The sequence below is a fragment of the Sphaerulina musiva genome, assembly GCF_000320565.1.
Source record: "Sphaerulina musiva SO2202 unplaced genomic scaffold SEPMUscaffold_2, whole genome shotgun sequence".
Taxonomy (NCBI): Eukaryota; Fungi; Ascomycota; class Dothideomycetes; order Mycosphaerellales; family Mycosphaerellaceae; genus Sphaerulina; species Sphaerulina musiva.
The window spans coordinates 2,164,818-2,189,205 of record NW_016017384.1 but is presented as its reverse complement, the minus strand read 5'-3'; the positions used below and the strand labels follow the sequence as shown (position 1 = coordinate 2,189,205).

Below are 24,388 nucleotides of genomic sequence, written 5' to 3'. Positions count from 1 at the left end.
GAGAGAGAGGAAGAAGAGGAATAAGAAGAGGAAGAGGAAGATGAGGAAGAATAAGACGAGGAAGATGAGGAAAAAGAGGAAAAAGAGAGAGAGAGAGAGAGAGAGAGAGAGAGAGAGAGAGAGAGAATAAAGGTACTGGTATCTCTTCATCACTTGTAATATGAACTGTACAGCAAAACAATACACTACAAATGTACTGAGTGAGCATCGCAGTCTCGCAGCAGAAGGTGCGCGCGCGCCGGCTCATCCTCAGACAGACGCTGGTCGCTCATCTCGGAACACCAAAAAAATCGCTTGAACGCTGTCATCACGCTGCTTGCCTCAAATGGCTTCATCCATCCATCCACACACACACACATACACGCACAAGTCTTCATCCGCATTCCTGGGTATCGTCAAAAAAACTCCATTTTCCTTGGTAATTTTCCTTTTTCTTCTTCTTTTCTGCTTGTCCATTATTAATGAAAAATTAAGAACAAGAACAAGTGTACAAAAGAAGCAGTCTGTCTGTTGATGGGGTTGGTCTGTCGTCTGTTTCTTTATTTCAGTAGGTGGGGTTTCAATGGGTGAGATTGCTCAAGCTCATCTTCGCCTTGGGCGAATCCTCGGGCGAGGGACCCGCGAGAATGGGCGTACCCATGCCCGAGTCGACGTGGCCGCCGTATGGGAACTTGTCATTGGGCAGATGCTGATGTTGGCTCATGGGCGTAGAAGGGAGATGTTGTGCATGCATGGGGTGGTGGGGTTGACGACGCTGCATGTGCTGCTGTGGGTGGGACATCAGATAGCCTTGCTGCTGTTGCTGCTGCTGCTGCTGCTGCTGCTGCTGTTGCTGTTGCTGCATGTGGAGTGATTGCTGCTGGTATGGCGAGGGTTGGCGATGCTGAGATGGGAGAAAAGCAGTAGGAGCAGGCAGAGAAGTCGACTGTGGCATAAAAGGCTCTTGCAGAACAGGCTTGCTGTAGGCGTCCATGGGCATACTTTGCAGAGCAAAATCGCCATCAGGTGCAAAAGCTCCCGGTACTCCTAGGCGAAGCGTGGGTGCAATCGATGTACGACGCTCCTCCCGTGATCCGGTGAGGGGAGGCAGCTCAATGGGGTTGGGAGAAGGGCCATGACGAGGAGAGCGATTGTCGAGCGAAGAGCAATCGGAGACGAGTGAGGGCGCGCCATCTGCCGACATTTGTGAAAAGGCCGAAGGCGATGCCAGAGGAGCATCTACCGCCATACGTCCAAACGTTGCCACGGGGAAGTGGGTATACTGTTGCGGAGCAGGAGGAGGAGGGGGAGGAGGATGCGGGTGGCCCATGTACTGTTCGGGTGGAAAGAAATACTGTTGCGAAAAAGGCGCGCCAGGGAGGGGCTGTTGCTGCTGCATGGGGTGTGGGAGGCTCTGCATGGACGGCGGAAGGCTGTGCATGGGTGGTGGATGATGTGGGAGGTGAGCGTGAGCGAGGTGATGATGGTGGTGGTGATGCTGTCGCACTTGGAACTCGGCTTGACGATGTTGTTGGTTGCGGCGTCGTCGATTCATTCCCCCATTCCACCAGTTCTTGACAGCATTGTCGCTACGGCCTCGCAACCGCCGTGCAATTTCTGCCCATCGCTTGCCCATCTCGTTGACCATTTGTTCGATCAAGACACCCTCTTCTGGTGAGATGGGATCGTGGTTGAGGTTAGGCTTGAGGTTTTGGTGGTATCTCTCGCGACATTGCTTGGGCGAGCGCGTCTGGATGGTGCTAGAGATGCGGACCCAATTGGAAGCGCCATATTGATCGACGAGGGCCAAGAGCAGATCGTCTTCCTGTTGCGACCAGGGGCCGCGTTTGTGTTGAGGCATAATTTGTAGAAGAGTAGTAGTGGTGGTGGTGGTGATGTTGGTGGTGTCGAAGTTGCAAGACGATTGCAGGCGTTGAACTGATGGATTTGATTGATTGATTGATCGATTGACTGAGCTCCAGTCCACGGCTGGACAACAGGTTGAACTGAACTGCAGCTGCTGAAGGGCCGTTATAAGAACAGTGACGACGGCGAGCAGCAGCGGATATCTGACGTTGGGGTAGTTTCAAGCGTCGGATCCCAAGTCAGTTATGTATATAATACTTGGAGAGGGAAAAAGGGCCCGTAGGAGCAGCAGGCCAGTGTGCAGAAAAGCTGACTCAGGCCCCCAGCGTAGTCAGTGGTCGCTGCGTGGTGCGGATAGACAAATGTTAATAGGCTTTCGTTCTGCCGCTAGTGTGGTCGATCAACAGCGGAAGTCTAAACACAAAAAGCATAAGGTACCTAGTAGAAAAATAAAACGCTTTCAACCAGAGGGCCGTGTGCATGGAGTGTGGATCCGATCCCACCAAAAGGGAGGGAGAGCGCACTGACTGTTCACACACTGTCGTCGCTTCGGGGGGGGGAGGGAGGGTGCGTGGTCGACCATGATGTTGTGTGTGTGTGTATGGATACCGTAGTCAATGGTACATGGCAGTTGGCTGTTCATTCACGGAAATTTCTGGGCTCGCCTGTTACAACTACCTCCTAGTGGTGACTGTCTTCTCCGCCCCCCCCCCTTTCCCGATGGAGTTGCAGCGCCAGGAGAGGAAGAGTGAAAAGAAAGGGACGGGATGCGAGCGAGCAGTTACAGCCATTTCACACACCGGCAACGAAATCTGCGACAACCACGGTTGACATGATGAGGAAGGATGATGATGGTGAGGAGGATGGGGAGAAGGATGATGATGATGATGATAATAATAATAATAACAACAATGTTTGGCTCCATGGGCGAGGGAAACCAATGTCCGTCCCAGCCTCCCTCCTACGGTCTACCAGTAGTCCCCTCCCATCAGTGAATGTGCACGACCACCAGTCAAGAAGTAATACCGGTTCACAAGTGAAGCATCTCCCCCTCCCAATCGTCGCCCGTCACAGTGGTAGTAGTAGACTAGTAGGTAGGTATAGACTAGTCCTGTCCACGGTTCCAGGGCGCTGGCGTAACGTCGCGGAGCGAACAGGGGTTCCCTTGCACGCTTCCTGCAGCCACTCTCACCAGGGGCTACAAACCGGCTACCCACTGACATGAAGTATGTACAGTAGTAGTGTTTTTAGTATGAAATTATCGAAAAGTAGTAGGAGGTAGTATAAAAGTGGTTTTGTACAGTAAGGTAGTAGTAAAAAAGTAGAAGAAATAAGTTTGAAATGCCAAGGTACAGGACAGTACATACCAGCAATGAAGCACTGCTGACAGGCGTTGCTCTCTTTTTTCTCTCTCTCCGTCAACACGATATCTACCGATCTGTGTATGTGTGAGACCGAACCTGATTTGACAATTCCCGCGAACCGAAGACTTGAATGTGAAGTCAGTAGCTGAACGGCTAGCTGGGCTGGCTCGCTCGCTTCTCTCAGTTACAGTACCTGTTAGTTGGGTTGGTTGGGTACCCGATGTATAATACCACGGATGGGGATGTTATGAGCATGGGGAAACCCTTGATGTCGGAATCGGGCATGGCATATCTGCAAGCGGGCGATACGAAGGGTCAGTTTCTCGGTAGCATCGTTTCTGACCTGTCGGTCCGGCCGCTGATGATAATGGACAATGAATGAATGAATGAATGGTTCTTGTCTATCTGTGCCGAGGATGCAGTTGTTGTTGTTGGTCCAAAAACTCTCCTTGAACTATATCAATTTTTAGACAACGACTTCTGTTACTACTTCTGCTACTCCTTCTGCTACTTCTGCTGCGTGTCAAGTCAGTCAGTCCACCTGATATCGGCGACATGTCTCAAACTCTACAGCGGAGTATTTTCAACAAACGTAACAAAAAAAAAACATGGACAAACGGGTACAATACGTGTGTTCCGGGGTCGTTTCATACGGGCGTTGCAATGCAACACATATGCACATGCACGCACGGTACGAATCTTTTTTCTTCTTCTCCCTCCTCCGGTCATCATCAAAGAGTGGCTGCTGCATTTTAATGAGGGTTGTCATTCATTATTTTGATCATTAAATTTCCTTCCCGTGGGACTTGGGACATTACAGAGACCAAACTTCAGAGTATTTGTGCATGAAAGAGAAAGAGAAAGAGAAAGTATGTATCTGCTAATACTAATCGACTGGTACGGTACAATAATCTCGTCCAGCTGCGAGCAGTTGTTCATGCAGCGGGAAATCCTCTACCTCTTTGCTATACTGCATTGTATGTATATATGTATATCCGTATTATGCTCGCTGAGAAAGAAACATAAAGAGACAACATGCCCGACAGGGAATACCTCGTCGCGGAGCCTGTAACAGTGTAAAGTGTAAAGCATTGAAGCAAGAGCAAGGGTACTGTATACGAATCTTCAATTCATCAACCGATTCAAACCCTGTCTAGCCATGTGCTTTTACGATCGTTTTCACAAATCTTTTATATTCTACCTAATTATTCATGATTAATTATTATGAATATTATGATTTTTTTTTCCGGGGTGGAATTTGGAATACCAAAAGCCGCAAGCGACTGGCCTTGTGTGTGTGTTTTTGTTTTGTGTTGTGGTGCAACACACTACCGGCTACCCAAAAGATTTTTATCCTTGCGACGATCCAATTTCGTTTTGGAGGAAACTGCCAAGAGATCTAGGGAAATTCGGGGACTGGTTTGCTTGACTATAGTCTGCATAGTATCTGATGATTAATCATAGTGGATCTTTGTATTTCTTGAATAAGTTTCCAAACAGACTGGAGTGAGTGAGGTCAAGAATCGACATAATCAAAAACGGGGAATATCCTCGTTGTAAAACGTAAAACAAGCACATGGGAAAACAAAACTCAATGGGCAAATAAACTCTCAATGGAAAAAAAGCAGAGTTACCTATCCAACTCGTCACAGGAAGGATGATGATGATGACGACGATAATGATGATAGATCGTGAATGAGAAAAAGAAATTCTAAATAATACGGATAAGAATCGAAAAAAAAAATCCTACAAAACACTTGTTGGTGACTTGACTCAATATACTCGCGACTGTTTGTTTCCTGGGGAGTCCCCTGTTTTTCCCCCCCCCCCATCCATGTGGTAGTAGGTACAATTCTCCGAAAAAGAACAAAAAAAGAAAAAAGAAAAAGGGCACGTTTTACATGGTGCAGTAGTGTATGCATTGCATTAGCTGTTTGATATGTTGAAACTATACTGGCTTTGCTGACTCTTGCATTGCAGCTAGTGCGCCCGCCTCGGCAGATGGAGAGAGAGATATATATATATATATACATATATGTGAGTGACTGAGTGGGTGACTGTGTGAGTGTGAGTGAGTCGCAGATGGCGGTGCCGGACGGAGAGCGAGCATTTCCTGTAGCATCCATCGTAAGAAGAAGAAACAAAAAAAAGAAGAAGGCGTGGGTCGCACCAGTGATTAGAAAAGAAGCAGTCCGTACGGTATAGGGGGGAGAGGACAACAATCATCATTTTTTCTACTCTCTTTTCCTCTCCTCTTCTCAAGCAAAGACCTCTCCTCAGTCTGCGCATCTTTATATATCAAGTTTGGTTGCTTTCTACCGAACAGAGAGACATGTATACTTTTCTTTTTCTTTTCTTTTTTAGGCGATTTCTACTACTGTACCTCCTACACATCCAACGCCAACTCCGAGTCGGAGCACGTCGGTCCGTGGTCATGTCATGCATACGGGGCTTGCAGCAGCAGCAGCATCAGCAACAAACAAACACAGTTGTGCTTCTATATCGGGAATGTGATTGATATAGTCTAGTGTCGCCGTTTGTGGCACAAAACTTCTTCTATACCGGAGGTCGTGCTTCTTCTTAGTGTCTGACAGTCTGACACTGTCTGTCGGCAGTCGGTCTTTTTTCTGTTTAAACTCTTGAGCAGATTCAAATCATCAAACACGTTGACGCAACTACGTCCTACGTCTGTACGTAAACGAAGGTGAATACGGCGTGGCTGGGGCAGTTCTACTACCTCTAGTAGTATAGTGGACGACTTGCTTTTTCCATGGAAATCATCTCTCTCTCTCTCTTCCCTCTTCCCTCTTCCCTCTTCCCCCTTCCCCACCCAGATCAGCGGAACCTCGTGGCCGTTTTGTCGTCTTTCTTCAACGTCTTCTCAACTTCCGATAGACGATAGATCAGGTACATGTAGACCGACCTTCCTTCGCGCGCCGTTTTCCGTCGTTCCCCCATTCGATTGCGCAACAACCGATTGACGAGGCGTAAATCATCAACAACCGTACATATGTACAATTGTATTTTCTCCTAGAAAACGATCGCTTGCTTGCCGAATAAACGTCGTGACCCACGGGGAAAAGGGAAAAGGAAAAAGTCGTTTGTCGTTGGAGTTGACAGTTTTTTTATAAAGGTGGTGGTGGTAGTGGCGGATGGGCGGACAGATACATATGACGGAGGCTGTAGTAGTCTGTAGGAAGTTTTGGGAGGTTCAGTTTGATATCTTGTCTCACTACCACCACTACCACACACACACTCTCTCTCTCTTCCCGATCCCTCTCACAGTATGTATCATTGCAATACCATATACATCAACATCTCATCTCACCACCCCACCACCGCCACACGAGTGGGCACCCTGAGATCGACGCGGCCCCTGAATCCCGATGATGATCCCGATGATGATACTGCATCTTATGCATACATGCGATGCGATGCAATGCAATGCAACAATGCATTCTCCAAGACATGCTTCATCTCATGGTGCAGCTCACACATGTCTCACACACACAAACTTCTTGCGTAATTTAATTCTCCGACCATTTCATGTTTCTCCCTTTCCATGTCTCTGTCTGTCAGTTTTTTGTCTCTCGGGGAATTTAAAAAAAAGGAATCCTCCCAGCCTCCCGTCGTCACTGTGTGAGCTAGCTGCTGACTCCTGAGTGCCCATCCTAGGTGATGAAGACGTTTTATTACACATGATTTTTTCTCCTACTGCAAGTCTGCAACCGACGAACGTATAACGTCCTCTTCCACCCGCCAAAAAAAAAAAAATTGCCCGCATCGTAATTGCCATAGGTACCTTAGGTAGGTACCACTCTGAACAGTCAGGTAACGAACGTCACATCAACCACGCCACCATAACATGTCATTTCATTCCAGAATCCAGAAAATTGTTGTTGACCACAACCACAAAACCAAATGCAAAAGGATCCTACATGACATTACCTACATACATGTACCTACCTTACTAGTGCCATCACGATCCACGGGACCTGCATACCCAAGGTACCTACGTACAAAGATGGTACGCTGTCCAGTTCCAGTTCCAGTCCCCAACCTCTTCATTTTGTTTTTTTGTTTTGTTAATGATTATGGTACGGTACATATTATCAACAAACAACCCTCTTGAGCTGCCTCTTCCACTCTTTTGAAAATCAACAAACTTCCTCTTTTGTAACGCGTTTTTCTTCTTTGCTTGCTACCACGACGAAGACGATGACGATGAGGACGACGATGACAACCGCTGCTAACGATGGTGATAAGGAAACGACGATGATGATGGCTAGGTGGCAACGAAAACGATTATGACAACGACGAATGATAAACGACAACGAGAATGACCAAACCACTCCTACAGCGTTAGGAAAGAGAGAAAAAAAAAAGAAAGAAACGCGTCATCTTGTCTCTATCTTTGCAAGTCTGCAAGCGAGAAGTCAGCCAAGCAAGAGGTATCTGTATTCGCGAGGCCATTTACCATCCCATCCTACCTCCTACCTCCCACCTACCTAGTATCCATCCATCCATCCATCGAGAAGCGCAAGAGATATTACGACCTACCTGCCAGTCAGTCAGTCAGTACAGTACAGTAATGTAAGTTCTTGTTCATCAACATACATAATAACAACATAAAACATACAACAACAAGAATACGCAAAACAACAAACATCCAAACATCCAAAAGCTAGTACACGGAAAAGATCATCAGAATCGTAATTATGGGCAGGGGGATCGGTTTGGTGGGTAATAGCTGTACCCATTTTAGGCGTGAAATTTCACCGCGATTTAGTTACAGGTCGAAGGAGTTATAGCTAGTTGAAGGCCTAGCTTGTCTGATTAGTCCGAAGAGGTGTCACGGTAATGCCAGAAACTAGTCAAGTTCTGCCTTCAGAGTTTTTCATCAATCCTCATCTCCGGCCCTTGATCTCTTCCCAGGCTGCAAACTCTTTCTTCACCTCTTCCAGCTCCTTGTTGAGATGCTGCAGCTGCCCATCATAGTCTTTCAGAATCTTTCTCGTCTTGGCAAGTATGTCTTCCGACAACCCAGCGCTGGCAGTACCCTCCTGCCCCTGCTGGTTCTGTTGATTGACCTGGTTGGCAACTCTCTTGCCTTCCTCTTCCAGCCATCTGGCTCTCTCACGCAAAGACACCATTCTCGCCCAGATCTCGTCTTCTCTACCAACATACGTCGGGTCGGTGACTTGCCGCTCTAAGCTCAACAGTGTTTTCCGCAAACCTTCCTCTTGCGCATCCAGCGCGTAGCCACGATTCCGCAAGACCTGCACTTTGACTGCCAGACGCAAACATCGCTGTGAGAGAACCTGATGCTGGCGCTTGGCTGATGCGATTTTGACTGTGATTTTCTGCTGATGTGCATCCATGACCGCGGAGAGCGAGTTGTTCATCTCGTGCAATCTCGATCGCATCTCTTGGATGATCTTTGCCTGTGTCTCTACTCGATCGCCCAATGCCTTGAACCCCACCACAAGGATTGGTACATAAGATAGGCCCGCAACTTCCTGTCCGTCTACGTTGGGCAGTTCTGGTTTTTGACTCAGAGCCTCTTCCCAACTCTTCTCATCTTCACCTCTAGCAGCGTCTGGATAGAAGAAGGGCGCGTACTCTTTCGGTACAGCATTGTAGAGGTACGTTTGCAGTAGCGTCGTCCGTCGAGGGTTGGTCTGGCTGTTCGGATCTTCTCGAATATCAGGGTTCCACTTCTTCACAACTGTCTGGATCTGTTCAGAAATCTTCTTCTCATTGGGCACAGTCGATGCGCCGCTGAATTGGAGACGCTGGAGTTGTGCATTGGTCATGGTGTGGCCAAGACCGCCGACAGAGACTGTTTGTGGGTTGAAAATAGAGGAATTGGCGACTGGGCCTTGCTGTTGCTGCTGTTGATTCTGACCTGGATTAGCGAAGAGTGCCCCTGACTGTTGGCCTTGTCCATTCGTTGTCGAACCGCTGCCGAATATTGATGCGCCGGGTCCATTGTTCGCGAAGAGGGAAGCACCACCAGTCTGCTGCTGCTGATTCTGCGTCGCACCTCCTCCAAATAGCGAGGAAGTGTTGTTTGTGCTTGTGTTTGCGTTTCCTCCGCCGAACAGAGATGATGTGCCAGCATTGTTGTTGGTATTGTTATTCGTGTTGCTTGAGCCAAAGAGTCCCCCTCCAGTGTTGCTGCTCGCGTTACCGAACAAGCCTCCTCCTCCAGTATTCGAGCTAGCAGCAGTATTCGATCCGAACAGACCTCCTCCCGTCTTGTTATTCGCTGCCGCGGGCTGAGAGCCAAAGAGCCCGCCGCCCGCGGTACTGCCTGGTGCCGCTGGCTGTGATCCGAAAAGCCCACCGCCAGTATTGCTGCTTGCTGCCGCTGGCTGTGAGCCAAATAGCCCGCCGCCTGAGGTTGTCGGCGCAGGAGCGGAGCCGAACAGCCCGCCAGTCGCGTTGTTGCTGCTCTGGGCGTTGGTGTTGTTGTTACCAAACAGTCCTCCACCTGTGTTGGTTGCAGGCGCTGCACTCGAACCAAAGAGACCACCGCCGGCGGTCGTGGTAGCGGCAGTGTTGGAGCTGGCGCCGAGGCCGTCGAACAAGCCCATCGTCGTGGTCAATGCGATGGGATGCGATGCGCTGCAATGTGTGTGAAGTAAGAAGAAGTGAGAATGTTTACGGAGGCGGATGTCGAGAAGACGGAGGCGGAGGCGGAGGTGTTGATGGAACAGACAGGCAGAGCGCGTGTGCGAAGTCAGTACCTAATTAATTTGTCGAAGTCGAAGAGCGCGCGAAGCTGAAGCTGCAGCTCCAAGACACGCAAAGCCAGGGCACGCGTGAAGGTGTAAGCGGGCGGGGCGGCGCGTGGCGGCGCTTCCCGCATTGCTGGAGCTAGTGACTATCGTACCTAAGGTTAACTACATGGCTGCCGACTGCCATTCGAGCTCTCGACTGCTGCCGACCAGATCTCCCATTGTTTCCACCAGCACCTCACCGCCGCCACCATGTCGGCCAGACAGCCACGGTACAAGCGTCCTACCCCCCTCCTCGCCACTGCGGTCACCCATTCCTCTAACCTCGAACAGCTTCAACCAGCAAGTCCTCATCGACACGACTCCATTGCCGGACTCCATCCCCAAGGTCGAGGAAATCGGCGCTTCGTCTGCTCCTCTCCTCTCCGCCTCGTTCTTCATCGGCGCCCGCTGCAAACCATACAATGACGACTTTATGCACTGCAAGACCGAGTCCAATGGCAAGGGCGAGTCAGACTGTCTGAAAGAGGGCAGGAAGGTCACGCGGTGCGCCGCCTCAGTGCTGGATGATTTGAATAAGAGCTGCCTGGAGGAGTTCAGGAAGCACTGGCAGTGTCTGGATCACAACAACCAGCAGCTGTGGCAGTGTCGGGGGCTGGAGCGGCGCTTGAATAAGTGTGCTTTCGAGAAGCTGTGAGTATAGCCGCTGGTGCTTGTTGATGGTGGTGGATGGGAGAGCAGAGTGTACTAATGGGGACGGTAGGAACTTGGAGAAGAAGATCCCGGGTGCGCCAGAGAATGAGGTTCCTGTGCATTTGCGAAAGAAGCAGATATACGCCCATTCCAGAATCGGTGAGTAATGTCTAAGCCTGCGTGAGCGGTGCCATGCTGATATGTCTCGAATCTAGGTCAATAGATGTGTAATGTACAGAGGAATGAATTGCATGCGAGGCCTGCCCGTTGGCAACACTCTTGCTCGCCTTTTCGAGAATCTTGTGCTCAGGTCGTGCCTGCATTGCAAATAGTTCTAACCGTGTTTCGTGGATACTGACTACCTACTTCAACCAACATCCAGAGCCCAATACCAACACTATCCACAGACTCTATCAGAACCGCGCTTGAGAATGCATTCCTTGTAAGGACTTGGTATGGACGTAATTACCGACAACTGTAGTTCTACGTATCGCACGTCGAGCCGGATTCGAGACCGGAGAGTTATCGGTATAGTACGAGATTCTACCTCAGACTGCAGTGGAGAGATGTATTAATACGTATAAAAGCAAGTACTAGGTATGCGAAAGTTGAGATTTAGCTATTAGCTGATTTCAACTGCAATGGTGCTACGGCTCTATAAACACAAATTTTCGCCAACGGAGGCAGCGATGACCCTCAGAAGGGAGAGATATACGTACTAATGTCCGCTATAGACAAGTAACAGGCGCTTCGCTATATTCTTGATTCAATAGATCCCAAGTCGGGCAAGAGCGAGTCTTCCGAGTCCTACCCTGTAGCAGCGCGACTTGTTTCAATTCTTAACTCCACGCGCACCTTTTAGCGAAGCGGACTGGCCTACACAGGTAGTTCAGCTCCACAGTATACTAGGGTGGCTTCAACAATCCGCCAATACGCAGCATCCACTACAAGACCGCCGCTACGAGCTCGGCAGGTAGACATAGCCATTGCGTCGAAGCGCGAGTCTGCCCGATTCAGAGCGACGAAGTGGCCAGGGCTTCATCAAGATTTGTTCGCGTACGACTTTATCGAACCAGACATCTGGTGATGTCTTTGGAACGGCTCATGGATGGCCTTCGACCGAGAAGCTCCAATGACCGAATAGACGCTCGGACAACATGTTGGCTGAAGAATGGATGCATCGGGTGTTGCTGCTGCGCTGGGATCCTGCTCGTGCTCGGCATGTCTAGAGTGAGTGCAAGTCATGAGACCACTTATAACGAAGCTCTGGTGTGTTTCTGAAAACAGCACAGTTGAAAAACTCTCAATCCCAATGCAGGTACACAGCACCATGTCATGTCCAAGCCCGTCGGCCGCCATGGCGTGGTGGCCAGTATTCTGATCTGCAGAGCTGCCCATACCACAGAAATAGTAGCTCTCCATGGCATGTGTTTAGCAGTATATCCCCACTCACGCCCATCAATACCAGCATGGGTGTATGAGAATCTGCAACTACCTCCTGTGGACAACCGACAACTAGCGAATCGCTTGCATTCGGCGTCCTCACCCCAGAAACAAGCCAGCCGAGCGAACCTAAAGCAACAAAACTTCCATTTGCGTTACCCTGGACCAATATTGTTGCCAAGTCTCGACGCTGAACCGCAAGCAGTGAAAGAGATACTATTCTTGGGTGGTGATGGCTGTCAAAGTGTATTGTGTAGTGACGTCCATACTATAAGGACGACTACCTGATTTTCTCTGCTCGACGAATCACGAACCGCACGGGGCCTGTACCTGTTCTATACCTCAGACTGATGTTTCTAGGATTAGGAGGTAATGCCCTTGTACCGTACACCCTCACACACCTTCGACCGACGTCAGAGCTTGCCGAATCGAGCCATGTTCACCCATGCGCTAGCAAACGTTCTGATTCGAAACGTCTCGCTCTCTCTTGAAAGGAGACTCGCAATCGACAGAGTAGGTTAGCTTTACTTGCCCATCGTCAACCAACAACATGCGGAGCTCCAGGAAGGCAAGGCATCAACAGATCGGCTGCTGTTGGGTATAGTCCACCACCCCGGAGGAAAATACCATGAAGTAAACATGTCATCAGTCGACCAAAAGAGGAGAAGGAGATATGTGGTGAGCCTAGGGTATATAAGAAGCCATTGTCGACACTGCAAAAAAGAGTGCATCAACAAGAAGCAATTCCAAGTCCAATAGCTCCTTCTCCTCCTTCTCCTCCACACTAGCAATCAGAAGCATCGGTGCCTTTGTGTTGTGGCATCGATCCTCGGACAACAACAACAACAACAACAACAACAACAACAACAACAACAACAACAACAACAACAACAACAAAATCGCCACCGCAACAACCAAGACAAGCCACTCAATCAACTCAATCACTTAACCAACCACCACCACCACCACAACATCCATCTCCCCCATCCAAAAAAACCAAAAATGCAATTCAAGTACCTCACCGTCCTCTTCACCACCAGCGCCACCACCATCACCCAAATCGCCGCCAGCCCCCTTCCCATCGCAGCCGCAGCCGCAGCACCACTTCCACTTCCAGAAGCAGCAGTAACAAAAGACATCACCACCACCACCAACGTACTGCGCGTCCGAGACGAGCCCAATTTGCTCGATCTCGGATTAGACATTAGTATCGGAAGCAATCCTCCACCACGGACGTTCTATTATTACTACTATCAGGGCATGTGGTACGCGTTTCCAAACGAACAATGTCTCGGGTTGCTCAAAGGGTTGGGATGTGCTCTTGGTGGGCTGCTGGGGAGTTCGAATGGGGAGAAGTAGGAGGAGGTTAGGGGGATGGAGACTGGTTGGTAACTATTGATTGGTTGCTTGTTGTGTTGTGTTGTGTTGTGTTGTGTTTTGTTTTGTTGCCGGGCTTTGGATAGTGGTGATGACGATGGTAAGGATGATGATGACAATGACGATTACGACAATGACTTGAAGCAAGATGACTTGGGATTGTCGGAATACGAGTGGTGGTGGCGAGGGACAATGAGCATGCCCGTGGAGCTTGGCAGGCATTGAATTAGGGTCCATGGCTAGTCAGGCTGAAGTATGAATTATGAACAAGAAAAATCAAGCGGAGAGCAGATTCCATCATGATCTGCATTGAATTCTTATCAGTTTGGAGACCCATCCCATTCCTCCGACTAGTCGTGTGGCGCGCTTTGGAGAATGCGGTGAAATTCGCTCTTCTGCGCCATGCTCAGATAGATTAAGCACCTGTCGCCTCTCTTCGGGATGCGATCAACCAGAGGCTTCACCATGGCCTTAGTGATGATGCGAAGGAGGTGAATCGCGCCATAATGGACTCCATCATGTACCACCATGACGATCCAACAGCGTGCGGCACCGTTCCCGAGTAGGACAGCGTTCGCAGCAGACATTGGTGCAGTTCCTCAGAGTCATGCGATAGTTGCTGTCCTTGACCAACTGACGCATCCAGAGGCTGACGACGTCCTTCATGCAACGGGTTCGGCCCGTTCAGAATGCTCGAATCGATATCTTCATCACCTGGTTTTTGCTTCACTTTATAGCCTGATCTGCAGCATATGCACCAGCAAAGTCCATGGCCTGAATCTGCGCTTGCAGGTGATCGATCTCTTTTGATATCTCTTCGACATTGGATGACAGAGCAGACACTTCGTCGAATTTCCTTCGCTTACTGGCCTCTGCAATCATTTCAGAAACCATGAACTTCTGTTCCTCCAATATAATGAGACGTTCCCTTAGTTCTCTCTCCTCTGCTTCTAAAGCCGTGACGGCGACAGAGCTCACGCTGCTGGCCCGGCTACTTCCTGGCCGATGGCTATCACCATTGGCGATGGAGTCATACTTTATGGCTGCCAGAGCAGATTGGGGCTTGTTGGAGCCTGTAGGGGCGTGCCGCACCCCATTCGGGGTAGCATGTTTCATAATCTTTGGCAACGACTTGAGTGGTAGCATGTGAATATGGAGGAAGGTTGAAGCCTGCATGTAGATGGCCTTCTGAAGTCGTTCCTGCGTTGGGCTTTCGGTAGGCATATCTCTGATACGTCGTGCAGCTACGTCGTACTGCGTAAATGCTTCGGTGAGTCGCTTTCGTACCTTGGACGCTTCTGCGAGCTGTGCGGGAGAGGGCGGATGATCCGGGTCCTGCAGTGGTCCCAGTAGTCGCTGGAACTTCGGCAGGAGCAAGCGAATGCCTTGCTCAAACTGCATGAGATTGTTGTAGGCTCGCTGATCTGGAGTCGGTGCGTTCAGCTCTCGTGCGAAGTCTGCCTTACTGAATATCGTTCGCTGACAGTCTCTACACATGCGCACATCGACCGGCACATTTTGAGGCCCGGGTTTCTCTGTCATGGCATTAGCCACTGTCTGACATCAGCACAGTAGTGAAATTGGAAGAGAGCGACTTACTTGTGGCCACATCGAGCCCGATTTCCGAGGAACATGCCGTTGTAGGATCTCCACACACTACCCGACCACAGATGCGGCAATGGTGTCGTCGAAAGCTGTACTGTGTAAATGGTTGATGACAGAAGGGACATTCCGAAACTGTGGTATCATCTTCCCAGGGCACAACAGACTGCTCAAGAGCACGTATCTGAGGCTTGCTCCCAGCGATGGATGACCACAGGAAGGTGCCTGCACTGGGAGTCTGCTCCATGGGAGGCGGATCAGCAAGTAGCTGTGTTAGTCTCGTGAGTCTGGTTTCGAGTCGGCTTGTCTCCAGATACTGCTTGTCTACATTCTTCCGCCGTACTTTGCTGAAAAAATCCATGTGACTCCATTCTAATCCACGGTGGTCGTTGTAACCTGGCCGACTCTTGTAGCAGGTCTCACAGACACGACACCACAGACCACGAACCGGCTCATGTTGTGCTGATCGTGAGAGTTTCATCTGGTACATGGTGTGCTCGTCACAGAAAAGCTTGCCGCAATGTCTACAATTGACTTGGCCGTTCGCAGGTCCAAGCCGTTTTCCACACATGGGATCAGAGCAAGCATCATTTCCTCGAGAACGTTGCCAGTGCGCACGAGTGACAACTTCGTCAGGATCAGAGGCCTCGGACACCCTTGCCACTGGGGCCGGCGATGCCTCACGACCCTCTGAGAGGACGCGTGGAGTCACAGACGATGCGGCAATCTCATTGTTGGACTCGAACACCTCGAGCCCCCGCAACTTTTGATTGATCAAAGCTAGCGGCTGGAACTTCTTCGCTTTTGTCATTTGTTGCTTGAACCAATCCTGGGCTTCCTGCTGCTCAATCTGTTCGAGATTTGCGTGGTTATCGTCGATGTGTCTATGCCATGGTCAGACTTGTCCACAGTAGGCAGCCAGCTGTGCAGACTGTGCATACCTACCTATTTAGCTGTAGAAGAGTGACCTGATCAAGTCAGTCGCCTGTTGTCCGCACATCGATAGCAGCCTCGCGAATCATACCATCTCTTCACTGCAGATGGGGCAGACCATGCGATTCGTGGCTGCCGCAGCCGCATGATTGACCCCATCGCTGTCGAGCGCGATACGCGAAGTGAGATCCTCGGTGTCGGTCGTGATCGGCGTACTCGAGGCACGAGAGCTCAGCGAGACAGAGCTGTCAGAGGGTGATAGCAGAGGCGGTCGCTGCAGTGCTAGGCCGGGCTTGAGCGCAGGCGATGCTGATGGTGTTGGAGGTGCGAGATTCTTCCCACTACCAAGGACCCGACCACCCCCCAGACTCCTGCGCGCAGCCATGTCGGGAGAGTTTATATGGCAGCTTCCTGGTCTTCAGAATTGCCATCCATGCTGCGCCAGCGCATACAAGTGCTGTGAGGTGAGAGTGATCTGGATGAGGTTGAGTTGTGTGTGAGCGGAAGCAGTCGGTGGCCATGTCAGTCCTTCGTCACGAGCAGTGCAAGCACAAGCCAGGCTAGGCCAGGTGCCGCGTGGAAGCCTGGGCCGATCTGGTGGGGTGGGGTCAGGGGGTCCAAAGGTACCATAGGCCAAAGGTGGTCGCTCCCCTGCAATATATACCTATATCAGGTACATGTATCTCTCTCTCTCGCTCTCTCTCTCTCCATATGATGTATGTCGTCTCTGCATGGTGTTCAAATATTCGCTGTATGCTCGCGCATCCCGATGGAGCACTGCTGAGCAACGAGAATTCTTTGAGGTAAGACGCTGCACCATACTGAAGCTCAAAAGAGACAATAGCAGCTCACAATGCAAATACTCCTATGGCTACATGGTATGAGAAACAAAGCGAACTACTATCATCATCACACGACGCAGGCCCAGCCAAAACTACCGTCGAACTCCCATGGCGGCCCTCGTACATCTGTGAAGCTTGGGACTTGGTCCGGCGCGTAGTATTGCAGCAGCTTCTCCATGTCATCCTCGTCCATTTCACAGAGGTCTTCCAGACTCCACTGCACGCAGACCTTGGACATCCAGCCCATCCTCTTTGGGCCCGCTTCGACCTCCGGCACCATCTCTCTCAGCCTCCTCCGCAGCTTCCCAACCTTCTTGATGGCGTCTCCCATGTTCGGCGGCAGATTCCCTGCTATCCGTCTCCTGACGATATTCGCCATCTTTGGTCCATTGCCATTCGTGCTCACCATAATCTGCAGGGGTCCGTCGCGGTGCACAGATCCAAAGTAAAAGTCGCATTCTGGCGGCACGTCTGCAATGTTCGCGGGTATCCCCTTCTTCTTGCACAGCTTCCACAACCGACTGCTCGCATCCGGGTCATCGATCGCGGTCAGTACCATGCTGATGTCCGGGTCGTCCAAGTCCCACGGCTGAAACACCCGATCGATGTATTCCACTTGCTTTTGCTCCACACGATATGCGACTTCGGGGTTGAGACCTTCGCGCGGCGATACGAGCAAGACTTTCGCGTCGGCATTGAGAAGATTCAAGATCCGTCCAGCTGCTACCTATAATGTTAACATCAGAATGTATGCGTCATGGGAAGTGCATGTGGTCTGCGCGTGCGACACACCTCACCGCCGCCGACAACGAGGACCTTCTTGTTGCGGACTTGCCACGCCAGAATCAAAGAGCCGCCGCCCTCTATCGCGGGAAACTTTTCTCCTGCCATGTTGTTTGATATTGGTGTTGGAAAGTGCGATGCACGAGCAGTGAAGAGAGGTGCCGCGTGTGCGATCTTGCCATGCATGCGATAAGGGCCGGAGAAAGAGAAAGAAAGCATGTGAAAGCACGTATTAGGTAAGCGTGCGTCATGCACAGGCTGTGTAGATCTTGTCTCATGTATCAGGTACACAGGTAGATACCTCCCTCCTACCTCCTAGGAGGTAGGCATATGGTCTAAGAGGTACTAGGCCTGTATATTTGCCCACCTCTCGCTCCAGATGCTGACAGCTCCTCACGACTGTCCATCGCAATTAAGGTAGTCACACTTCATGAGGCTTCTTGTTTGGCCACCACCTCATTCTTAGAATTCATCGAGCTCCTTTATGCACTGACTCCACAGAGCTCTAGAAGCAAATGTCATCATGGGTGATTCACTGATTATGGAACGCTTTTATCCTCTGATTTATATGCCCTTCGCGATACTTCCTAGCCCCGTTTTAGATACTCATTTGACGCCAGTCCGCAGAGTTGCCTTGCTAGGCGTTCTGTGACTTGGGCGGCAAAGGCTCCACGTTCCAGATCATCTCGGCATACTCATCAATACATCTATCACTGGAGAAAAATCCCATTCTTGCGACAGAAGTAATGGTCTTGGTCAGCCACTCCTCTTGGTTCTTGTACGCCTCATCGATGAGCTTTTGAGTATCAACGTAGCTCTTGAAGTCGTCGGAAACCAGGTAATAGTCTCCATGCTCGACAATGGAATTGACCAAAGCCGAGAATTGACCTGCGTCACCAAATACACCTTGCTGGATCGTCTTGAAGACGCGCTCAAGCATAGGGTCCAGGTGAAACTCGGAATAGAAATGAGCGTGGCGCAGATCTTCCACGTCCTCGGCCAGGTTACCGAAAAGAAAGATGTTGTCCTCTCCGATCTCGCGAGTGATCTCAATATTTGCGCCATCACACGTCCCGATGATGAGCCCGCCATTGAGGACGAATTTCATGTTGGAGGTGCTAGCATGCGTCAGTATATCTCAGCCATTAGAACTATGTATCGGGCGCCACATCACTTACCCTGAAGCCTCCGTGCCTGCAGTCGAGATGTGCTCAGAAATATCGCTGGCGGGGCAGATGATTTCCGCCTTGGATACGTTGTAGTCTTCCAAGAAGACAACCTTGAGGAGATCGCCGATATCTTTGTCATTGTTCACGACCTTGCTGACTTGGTTGATCAAGTGAATGATCGTTTTAGCCATCCAGTAGCCGGGTGCAGCTTTGCCGCCGAAGATGCTGACTCGCGGTTGCACCTTTTTGCGCTCCTCGGGAGACATGTCCTTGATCTCGAGGTAATGATTGATGACACCAAATATGTTGAGCTGCTGTCTCTTGTACTCGTGCATACGCTTCACTTGGATGTCGAACAAGCTGGCTGGGTTGACAGTGATGCCGTTCGCGTCCTTGATGTATTTGGCAAGGCGTACTTTATTGGCATACTTGATCTCCTGGAACTCCTTGCGGAAACTCTTGTCATCCACGTACGATTCGATCTTGTTGAGAAGTGTGAGATCACGGAGGAAATCGTAGCCGCCAAGCTTGCTCGCAATCAGCTCGGATAACCGCGGATTGGCCTGGTGGAGCCATCGTCGTGGTGTGATGCCGTTTGTAACGTTGGTGAACTTGTCTGGGCCGTACAGCTTCACAAAGTCTTTGAAGATAGTAGTCTTGATCAGATCCGAATGCAGTTCAGCAACGCCGTTCACCTTGTGCGAGCCAATAACTGCCAGGTACGCCATGCGAACCATCTTGGGCTGCGACTCCTCGATGATGGAGACACGTGCAAGCATGTCGCGATCCTTTGGGAAAGTTCTCTCGACGTACTGGAGGAAATTCAAATTGATTTCATAGATTATCTGTGGAATGATATGGTCAGCGACGTCTTTTGTGGGTTGCAGAAGAAAACGGGGTTTACTCACCTGGAGGTGGCGTGGAAGCAAATGTTGGACAAGGGGTACCGACCACTTCTCAAGAGCTTCTGGAAGCACTGTGTGGTTTGTGTATCCGAACGTCTTCTGCACAATACTCCAGGCCTCGTCCCAATCCAGACCCTCTTGGTCAATGAGGATCCGCTGAAGCTCCGGAATGGCGAGTGTGGGGTGAGTATCGTTCAGCTGAATTGCGACTTGGTTTGGGAACTCCTTCCAAGCTTTCTTCGACTTCTTGAAACGACGAACGATGTCGAAAAGCGAAGCCGCGCACCAGAAGTACTGTTGCTTTAGACGCAACTCCTTGCCACGGTCTAGGCTGTCATTTGGATATAGCACAGCCGAGATCGTCTCCGCACGCTGCTGATCTGCAACCGAAGCCTCGTACTCGCCAGAATTGAACTTCGTGAAGTCGAACTCGCCTCCAGAGGCCTTGCTCGACCATAGTCGAAGATTGTTCGTTGTGGATGTGCCATATCCTGGAATTGGGGCATCGTATGCCACGGCAGTGACTAGCTCGCCATTCTCCCACACGCTGACTTGTTTGCCATTGTCGTCCGTGTACTTTCTCACGCTCCCGTAGAATTGGACGTCTACAGTAACGTCATGTCTTGGGAATTCCCATGGGTTCATATCAAGCCAGTAATCTGGAATTTCGACCTGATAGCCATCAATGATCTCTTGCTTGAAGATGCCGTATCGGTAGCGGAGGGCGTATCCCCAAGCGGGATAGTTCAGGGTGGCCATGGAATCGAGGAAGCAGGCTGCAAGACGCCCAAGCCCACCGTTTCCGAGAGCTGCGTCGCGCTCCTGGGAGATGATGTCTTCCATTCGGAAGCCCAAGTCATGAAGACCCTCTACCACGACATTAGCTAGCACACTTGCCTGTTAGACGCAGCAATTACCCTTAGCAATGTCCTTCATGCCTGTGTTCAGCATAGCATTGTCCAATGCTCTTCCCATCAAGAACTCGAGCGAGAGGTAATAGACCCGTTTGGGATCAGCGTATGTTTGTTGCTGTTGTGTCCTGTTCCATTCAATGATGAGACGATCACGAAAGGCCAAAGCCGTTCCCGAGTACGCTGCAGCTTCATCGCAGTTGAAAAGCGATCTCGCCAGCGTTGTCTCGATGTGTCGTACAACATCTCGGTCGAACTCGTCCTTGGATTTGAACTCGGATGCTGACTACATTCCCACGTCAGCGTATTCCACTCTCAATCGATTAGTACTGGTGAGGCGTGGAAGCAGGAAGACTGACGTATTTCCGCCAGGCCTCTCGCTGTGGCTCCGGAATGCTCGCCTCTACGCTCTTGATTTCTTGGGCGCCAAATCCAGTTACTGTACGCTTGTGCTTTGGCCTGGAGATTCCAGCTGGCCCAATGGGTCCCTGGAAGTCAGTGATGGGCGCATTAGTACTTGGCCTCCTCTCGCGAGGCGCTGGAGTCTCGTTTGTCGTTGCCATGTTTATTGGCATGAGTTGTCTCGGTGTAAGAAGTGTATGATCACGACAGTCTCCAGAAAAGGTCCCGGCTCAGCAACGTTTGGGATGCTCAAGACGGGCGTGGTGCAAATGGGATTGAGGAGGATGATGGGAGTGGGAGTGGGAGTGCTGTTGGGAAGGTCAGGTAGTGGTGCAGGAGGAAGTGGAAGGAGGTGTGTTTACGATGAGCTCAACGCGTCCGTTCGTGCTTGCCATTGCACTTGCATTGTTGTGGAGCGAGCTCCCCGTCGTGGGGCTGCGGGGTAGTTCTGTAGAAGTGAAACTAGTGCGAGACGGTGGCTGCCGGCTGCCGATCGGCGAGGTGGTGTGGTGATGATAATTGTGTGCTGGCGCTGGGGCTGGGCAGCTGGGACAGTCGATCTAGGTACTGTATACATCGGCCTTGCAGACTCCGTCACTCCGTGCATCTTCAAAGTGTTCAAGGTGCTGCCAGCAGGTGGAGTGGACTCCCAACTTTGAAATATTTGAACACCTCATAGGCTCAGACCCGTGAAGGCAGTAGGTGACCATCTGGCGCCTTTCCAGGTTGAGCATGCCCGCCAGCCATGGAAGTGGGAAGGCAAGTTGGAGGTTACCCTAAGACTTCCGTCATGGCGTGAGTTCTGGCTTTCTCGGCTCTGGTGTGAGGTGACTGTTGCCAGGTTCAGGGCTGGGGATGATCCACTCTTCATGCACTCTCCAATCTTCATGCATGAGAAAAGGTAGGCTTTCTTACTAAGGTTCCTAAGGTACGTGTAAGGTAGCTGTGTGTCTCGTTGGTGGCAGGCAGCTGGCATACACTGCCGTGCAGGATGTAGCTGTGCGAAGACATATTAGACACATGCATGCACGTGGACACAAAGGGTGACGAGGCAACGACTACCTTACATGTATGTACTGTGCCCGCTGATTATTCTCCCTCCAATACCTAGCACATGCAGCGATAAGGTAAGGTAAGGTAAGGTGCCCCAGGTACAGGTACTGTAATCGTTGTCTCACAAGGATCCAGCCCTTCCATACACGACGTAGTGTTCATATTAGAGAAGCGCCTGAACCAACTCATCAGCTCACTCGTGACCATGACAACGACGATTATGTACACTGTAACAACATTGAAGTGCACTTGGAACCGAGCACGTACATTACCCGCAAGTCCAAACCCGTCTGGGACTCTCTCTCTCTCTCTCTCTCAACGAAGCTGTAGCATTATGCAAGTCCATCGCTCAAACATTCCATCACCTTCTCTTCAGCGCGACCACCAAATTCTCGCTCAGGTACTCTATTACCTGGTGGCCAACTTTGCCTTGGTTGTAGAGATGTTGCGTCAAGCCCTTCACCAACACCATCTGTTCCTCGGGCGAGAGGCCAGTAATCGCTGTCTCCAGGACACCGCCGACACTGGCCTTGTACTGTGCAATGAAGCTTTGATAGTACATGAAGCTGAAGAATCCCATGATGAATTGGCAGTCCATGCGGTCCGTCATTCCACCATGTCCAGGAATCGAGTCTCCAAAGTCCTTGATGTTGAACGTGCGTTTGAGGCCGGATGCAAAGAATCCACCAAAGGGCGCGATGAGCGATGCGAACGAGGCCAAAATGACAATGTGGAATTGCATGGGCGACACTGTCAGAGTGCGTGGCAAGAAGTCCCAGCTATGTGGGATGAATGGCAGCGTGTAAGTGTGGGGAATGAAGACTGGGTTCGGTTCGCACTGCAGTCCAGTGAAGATATTGGCGCCGAGGTCGTTGACCGGACAGATGAAGTACTTGGATCGCATAAGGATATTGGTGAAGAAGAAGCCCAGGAGGATGGTGCAGATCCATGCACCGACGAATCCTGTAAAGTAGGCGAGGTTAGCATGATGTGTATGATAGGTACATCTATAATGGATGCACCGCAGCGTCTCCACCACGATGCTTACCTTCGACCGTCTTCTTAGGACTCAGTTTGATGAGCTGCGTTTTGCCAAAAGTGATTCCACAGATATACGCAAAGATGTCATTAATGATCACCAGGCTGACAGGCAGGAAAAACCAGATCATGCCCTCGAAGATGTTGTTCATGATAAAGTGCGCTTGAACGACAATCAGGTATAGTGCCATGTGTGTCCAAGCGTACTGAGTGAACTGGAACTTGTAGTGTCCTTTCTGGAGAGAGCCAACAAAGAATACGAAGCCTGGGACCGGTCAGTACTGCTCAGCGTTTGCCGTGAGTGACGCTCGACATACCCAAAATGTAGAGCATGAAGCTGATAAACCTATGATGTGTCGCAAACGGTAGGAGTACGCGATCAATCAGGACAATATGCTTGAAGTAGTAGATGACGCTCTCGCCATAGAGAAAGTACATGGTGGTCCCCAGGAAATACCAGTTCAGCGTTTTTGTGAAGCGTAAGGATCGCGCTCGACTGGGAACATTGGCAATGTTGATGACTTCCTTGAACGAGATGATTTGACACGCAGTCACGATGATGATCATGTAAATGTGGCCAGCGAACATTCCGCCGAAGAAAATGGCTATCATCACGAATGTCCAAATGGCTCTGGTGATAAAAGTCTGCTTCTTCTTTTCGTACTCGGATTGAGGCTTCACTTCTTGCTGTACCTGGGTCAGCAGAATATCAAAGCGCAGTCTCCTACGCGTTCCCCTCCTACCTTGTCATCCTCATTCTCTGTCTGCCACCCACTAGCTGTAGTATCCGTTCGCCCTATCCCTGGTCTGAGGTCTTCACGAGATCTGCTGAGGTTACCGTTGTGGTCGCCATGCTTGTTGCCGTTTACTCTCCGCGTGGGACTCCTCGATTCGCTCGGTGAGTCGTAGTTCACGTCCGACATGCTGCTCTTGCTCATCCTCCTCTCCCGGTGGTTGAACTTGACGTCCTTCTTGGACTTGGTCATTGCGCCCTCGAATCCGCAGTGCTATCTAGCACCGGCCCGTTGCTCTTCTGTGGTGCTGTTGTACAACTTCCAAGTATTCCTGCTCGCGGAGAGTCGTTCGTCCTCGTGTGCTGCCCCGGACTAGCGCGGGACCGCTCAGCCAGTGGATGGCACGTGTTTGACGCGGTCGTAATCGAGGCCACGGCGAGCGCGCGTGAATCGTGATAGGGAACGGCGCGATCTTGCCCTCGTGAATTGCGCAAAGGTGTCTCGACACACAGCAGCTCGTCGTTACGTATCGTGAACGGGTGAAGGCGTGA

At 50.6% G+C, this 24,388-nt stretch overlaps 9 protein-coding genes across 9 annotated transcripts; 3 read left to right on the top strand and 6 right to left on the bottom strand.

Annotated features, from left to right (window-relative positions):
• Positions 1-346: 346 nt before the first annotated feature.
• Positions 347-2,306, bottom strand: SEPMUDRAFT_147483 (uncharacterized protein). Its single transcript, XM_016904326.1, has one exon. It carries the CDS (start codon positions 1,838-1,840, stop codon positions 560-562), a length of 1,281 nt encoding a protein of 426 aa, XP_016763780.1. The 5' UTR covers positions 1,841-2,306; the 3' UTR covers positions 347-559.
• Positions 2,307-7,322: 5,016 nt separating this feature from the next.
• Positions 7,323-7,897, top strand: SEPMUDRAFT_123901 (uncharacterized protein). The gene has a single exon (XM_016901870.1). The coding sequence runs from the start codon at positions 7,530-7,532 to the stop codon at positions 7,719-7,721; it is 192 nt and encodes a 63-aa protein (XP_016763779.1). The 5' UTR covers positions 7,323-7,529; the 3' UTR covers positions 7,722-7,897.
• A 22-nt stretch (positions 7,898-7,919) lies between these two features.
• On the bottom strand, positions 7,920-9,929 carry SEPMUDRAFT_147482 (uncharacterized protein). Its single transcript, XM_016904325.1, has one exon. The coding sequence runs from the start codon at positions 9,806-9,808 to the stop codon at positions 8,117-8,119; it is 1,692 nt and encodes a 563-aa protein (XP_016763778.1). The 5' UTR covers positions 9,809-9,929; the 3' UTR covers positions 7,920-8,116.
• Positions 9,930-10,163: 234 nt separating this feature from the next.
• Positions 10,164-11,048, top strand: SEPMUDRAFT_147481 (NADH dehydrogenase, alpha subcomplex, subunit 8). The gene is made up of 4 exons (XM_016904324.1): positions 10,164-10,224; positions 10,286-10,645; positions 10,716-10,804; positions 10,861-11,048. Exons 1-4 carry the CDS (start codon positions 10,205-10,207, stop codon positions 10,866-10,868), a joined length of 477 nt encoding a protein of 158 aa, XP_016763777.1. The 5' UTR covers positions 10,164-10,204; the 3' UTR covers positions 10,869-11,048.
• A 1,679-nt stretch (positions 11,049-12,727) lies between these two features.
• SEPMUDRAFT_105881 (uncharacterized protein) lies at positions 12,728-13,690 on the top strand (the record flags this gene model as incomplete). The annotated part of the gene is made up of 3 exons (XM_016900597.1): positions 12,728-12,777; positions 12,877-13,353; positions 13,552-13,690. The coding sequence occupies 3 exons, from the start codon at positions 12,728-12,730 to the stop codon at positions 13,688-13,690; spliced, it is 666 nt and encodes a 221-aa protein (XP_016763776.1).
• SEPMUDRAFT_147479 (uncharacterized protein) lies at positions 13,652-16,470 on the bottom strand. Its single transcript, XM_016904323.1, has 4 exons — positions 16,092-16,470; positions 16,013-16,035; positions 15,065-15,951; positions 13,652-15,000 (listed from the first exon to the last, which is right to left on the bottom strand). Exons 1-4 carry the CDS (start codon positions 16,383-16,385, stop codon positions 14,192-14,194), a joined length of 2,013 nt encoding a protein of 670 aa, XP_016763775.1. The 5' UTR covers positions 16,386-16,470; the 3' UTR covers positions 13,652-14,191.
• A 394-nt stretch (positions 16,471-16,864) lies between these two features.
• Positions 16,865-17,784, bottom strand: SEPMUDRAFT_147478 (siroheme synthase middle domains-like protein). Its single transcript, XM_016904322.1, has 2 exons — positions 17,635-17,784; positions 16,865-17,569 (listed from the first exon to the last, which is right to left on the bottom strand). The coding sequence occupies exons 1-2, from the start codon at positions 17,731-17,733 to the stop codon at positions 16,910-16,912; spliced, it is 759 nt and encodes a 252-aa protein (XP_016763774.1). The 5' UTR covers positions 17,734-17,784; the 3' UTR covers positions 16,865-16,909.
• A 340-nt stretch (positions 17,785-18,124) lies between these two features.
• Positions 18,125-21,288, bottom strand: SEPMUDRAFT_147477 (glycosyltransferase family 35 protein). The gene is made up of 5 exons (XM_016904321.1): positions 20,970-21,288; positions 20,617-20,896; positions 19,703-20,568; positions 18,804-19,639; positions 18,125-18,743 (listed from the first exon to the last, which is right to left on the bottom strand). Exons 1-5 carry the CDS (start codon positions 21,183-21,185, stop codon positions 18,263-18,265), a joined length of 2,679 nt encoding a protein of 892 aa, XP_016763773.1. The 5' UTR covers positions 21,186-21,288; the 3' UTR covers positions 18,125-18,262.
• A 153-nt stretch (positions 21,289-21,441) lies between these two features.
• SEPMUDRAFT_147475 (phosphatidate cytidylyltransferase) lies at positions 21,442-24,374 on the bottom strand. Its single transcript, XM_016904320.1, has 5 exons — positions 23,847-24,374; positions 23,421-23,790; positions 23,114-23,368; positions 22,080-23,028; positions 21,442-22,009 (listed from the first exon to the last, which is right to left on the bottom strand). The coding sequence occupies exons 1-4, from the start codon at positions 24,087-24,089 to the stop codon at positions 22,427-22,429; spliced, it is 1,470 nt and encodes a 489-aa protein (XP_016763772.1). The 5' UTR covers positions 24,090-24,374; the 3' UTR covers positions 21,442-22,009; positions 22,080-22,426.
• Positions 24,375-24,388: the final 14 nt, after the last annotated feature.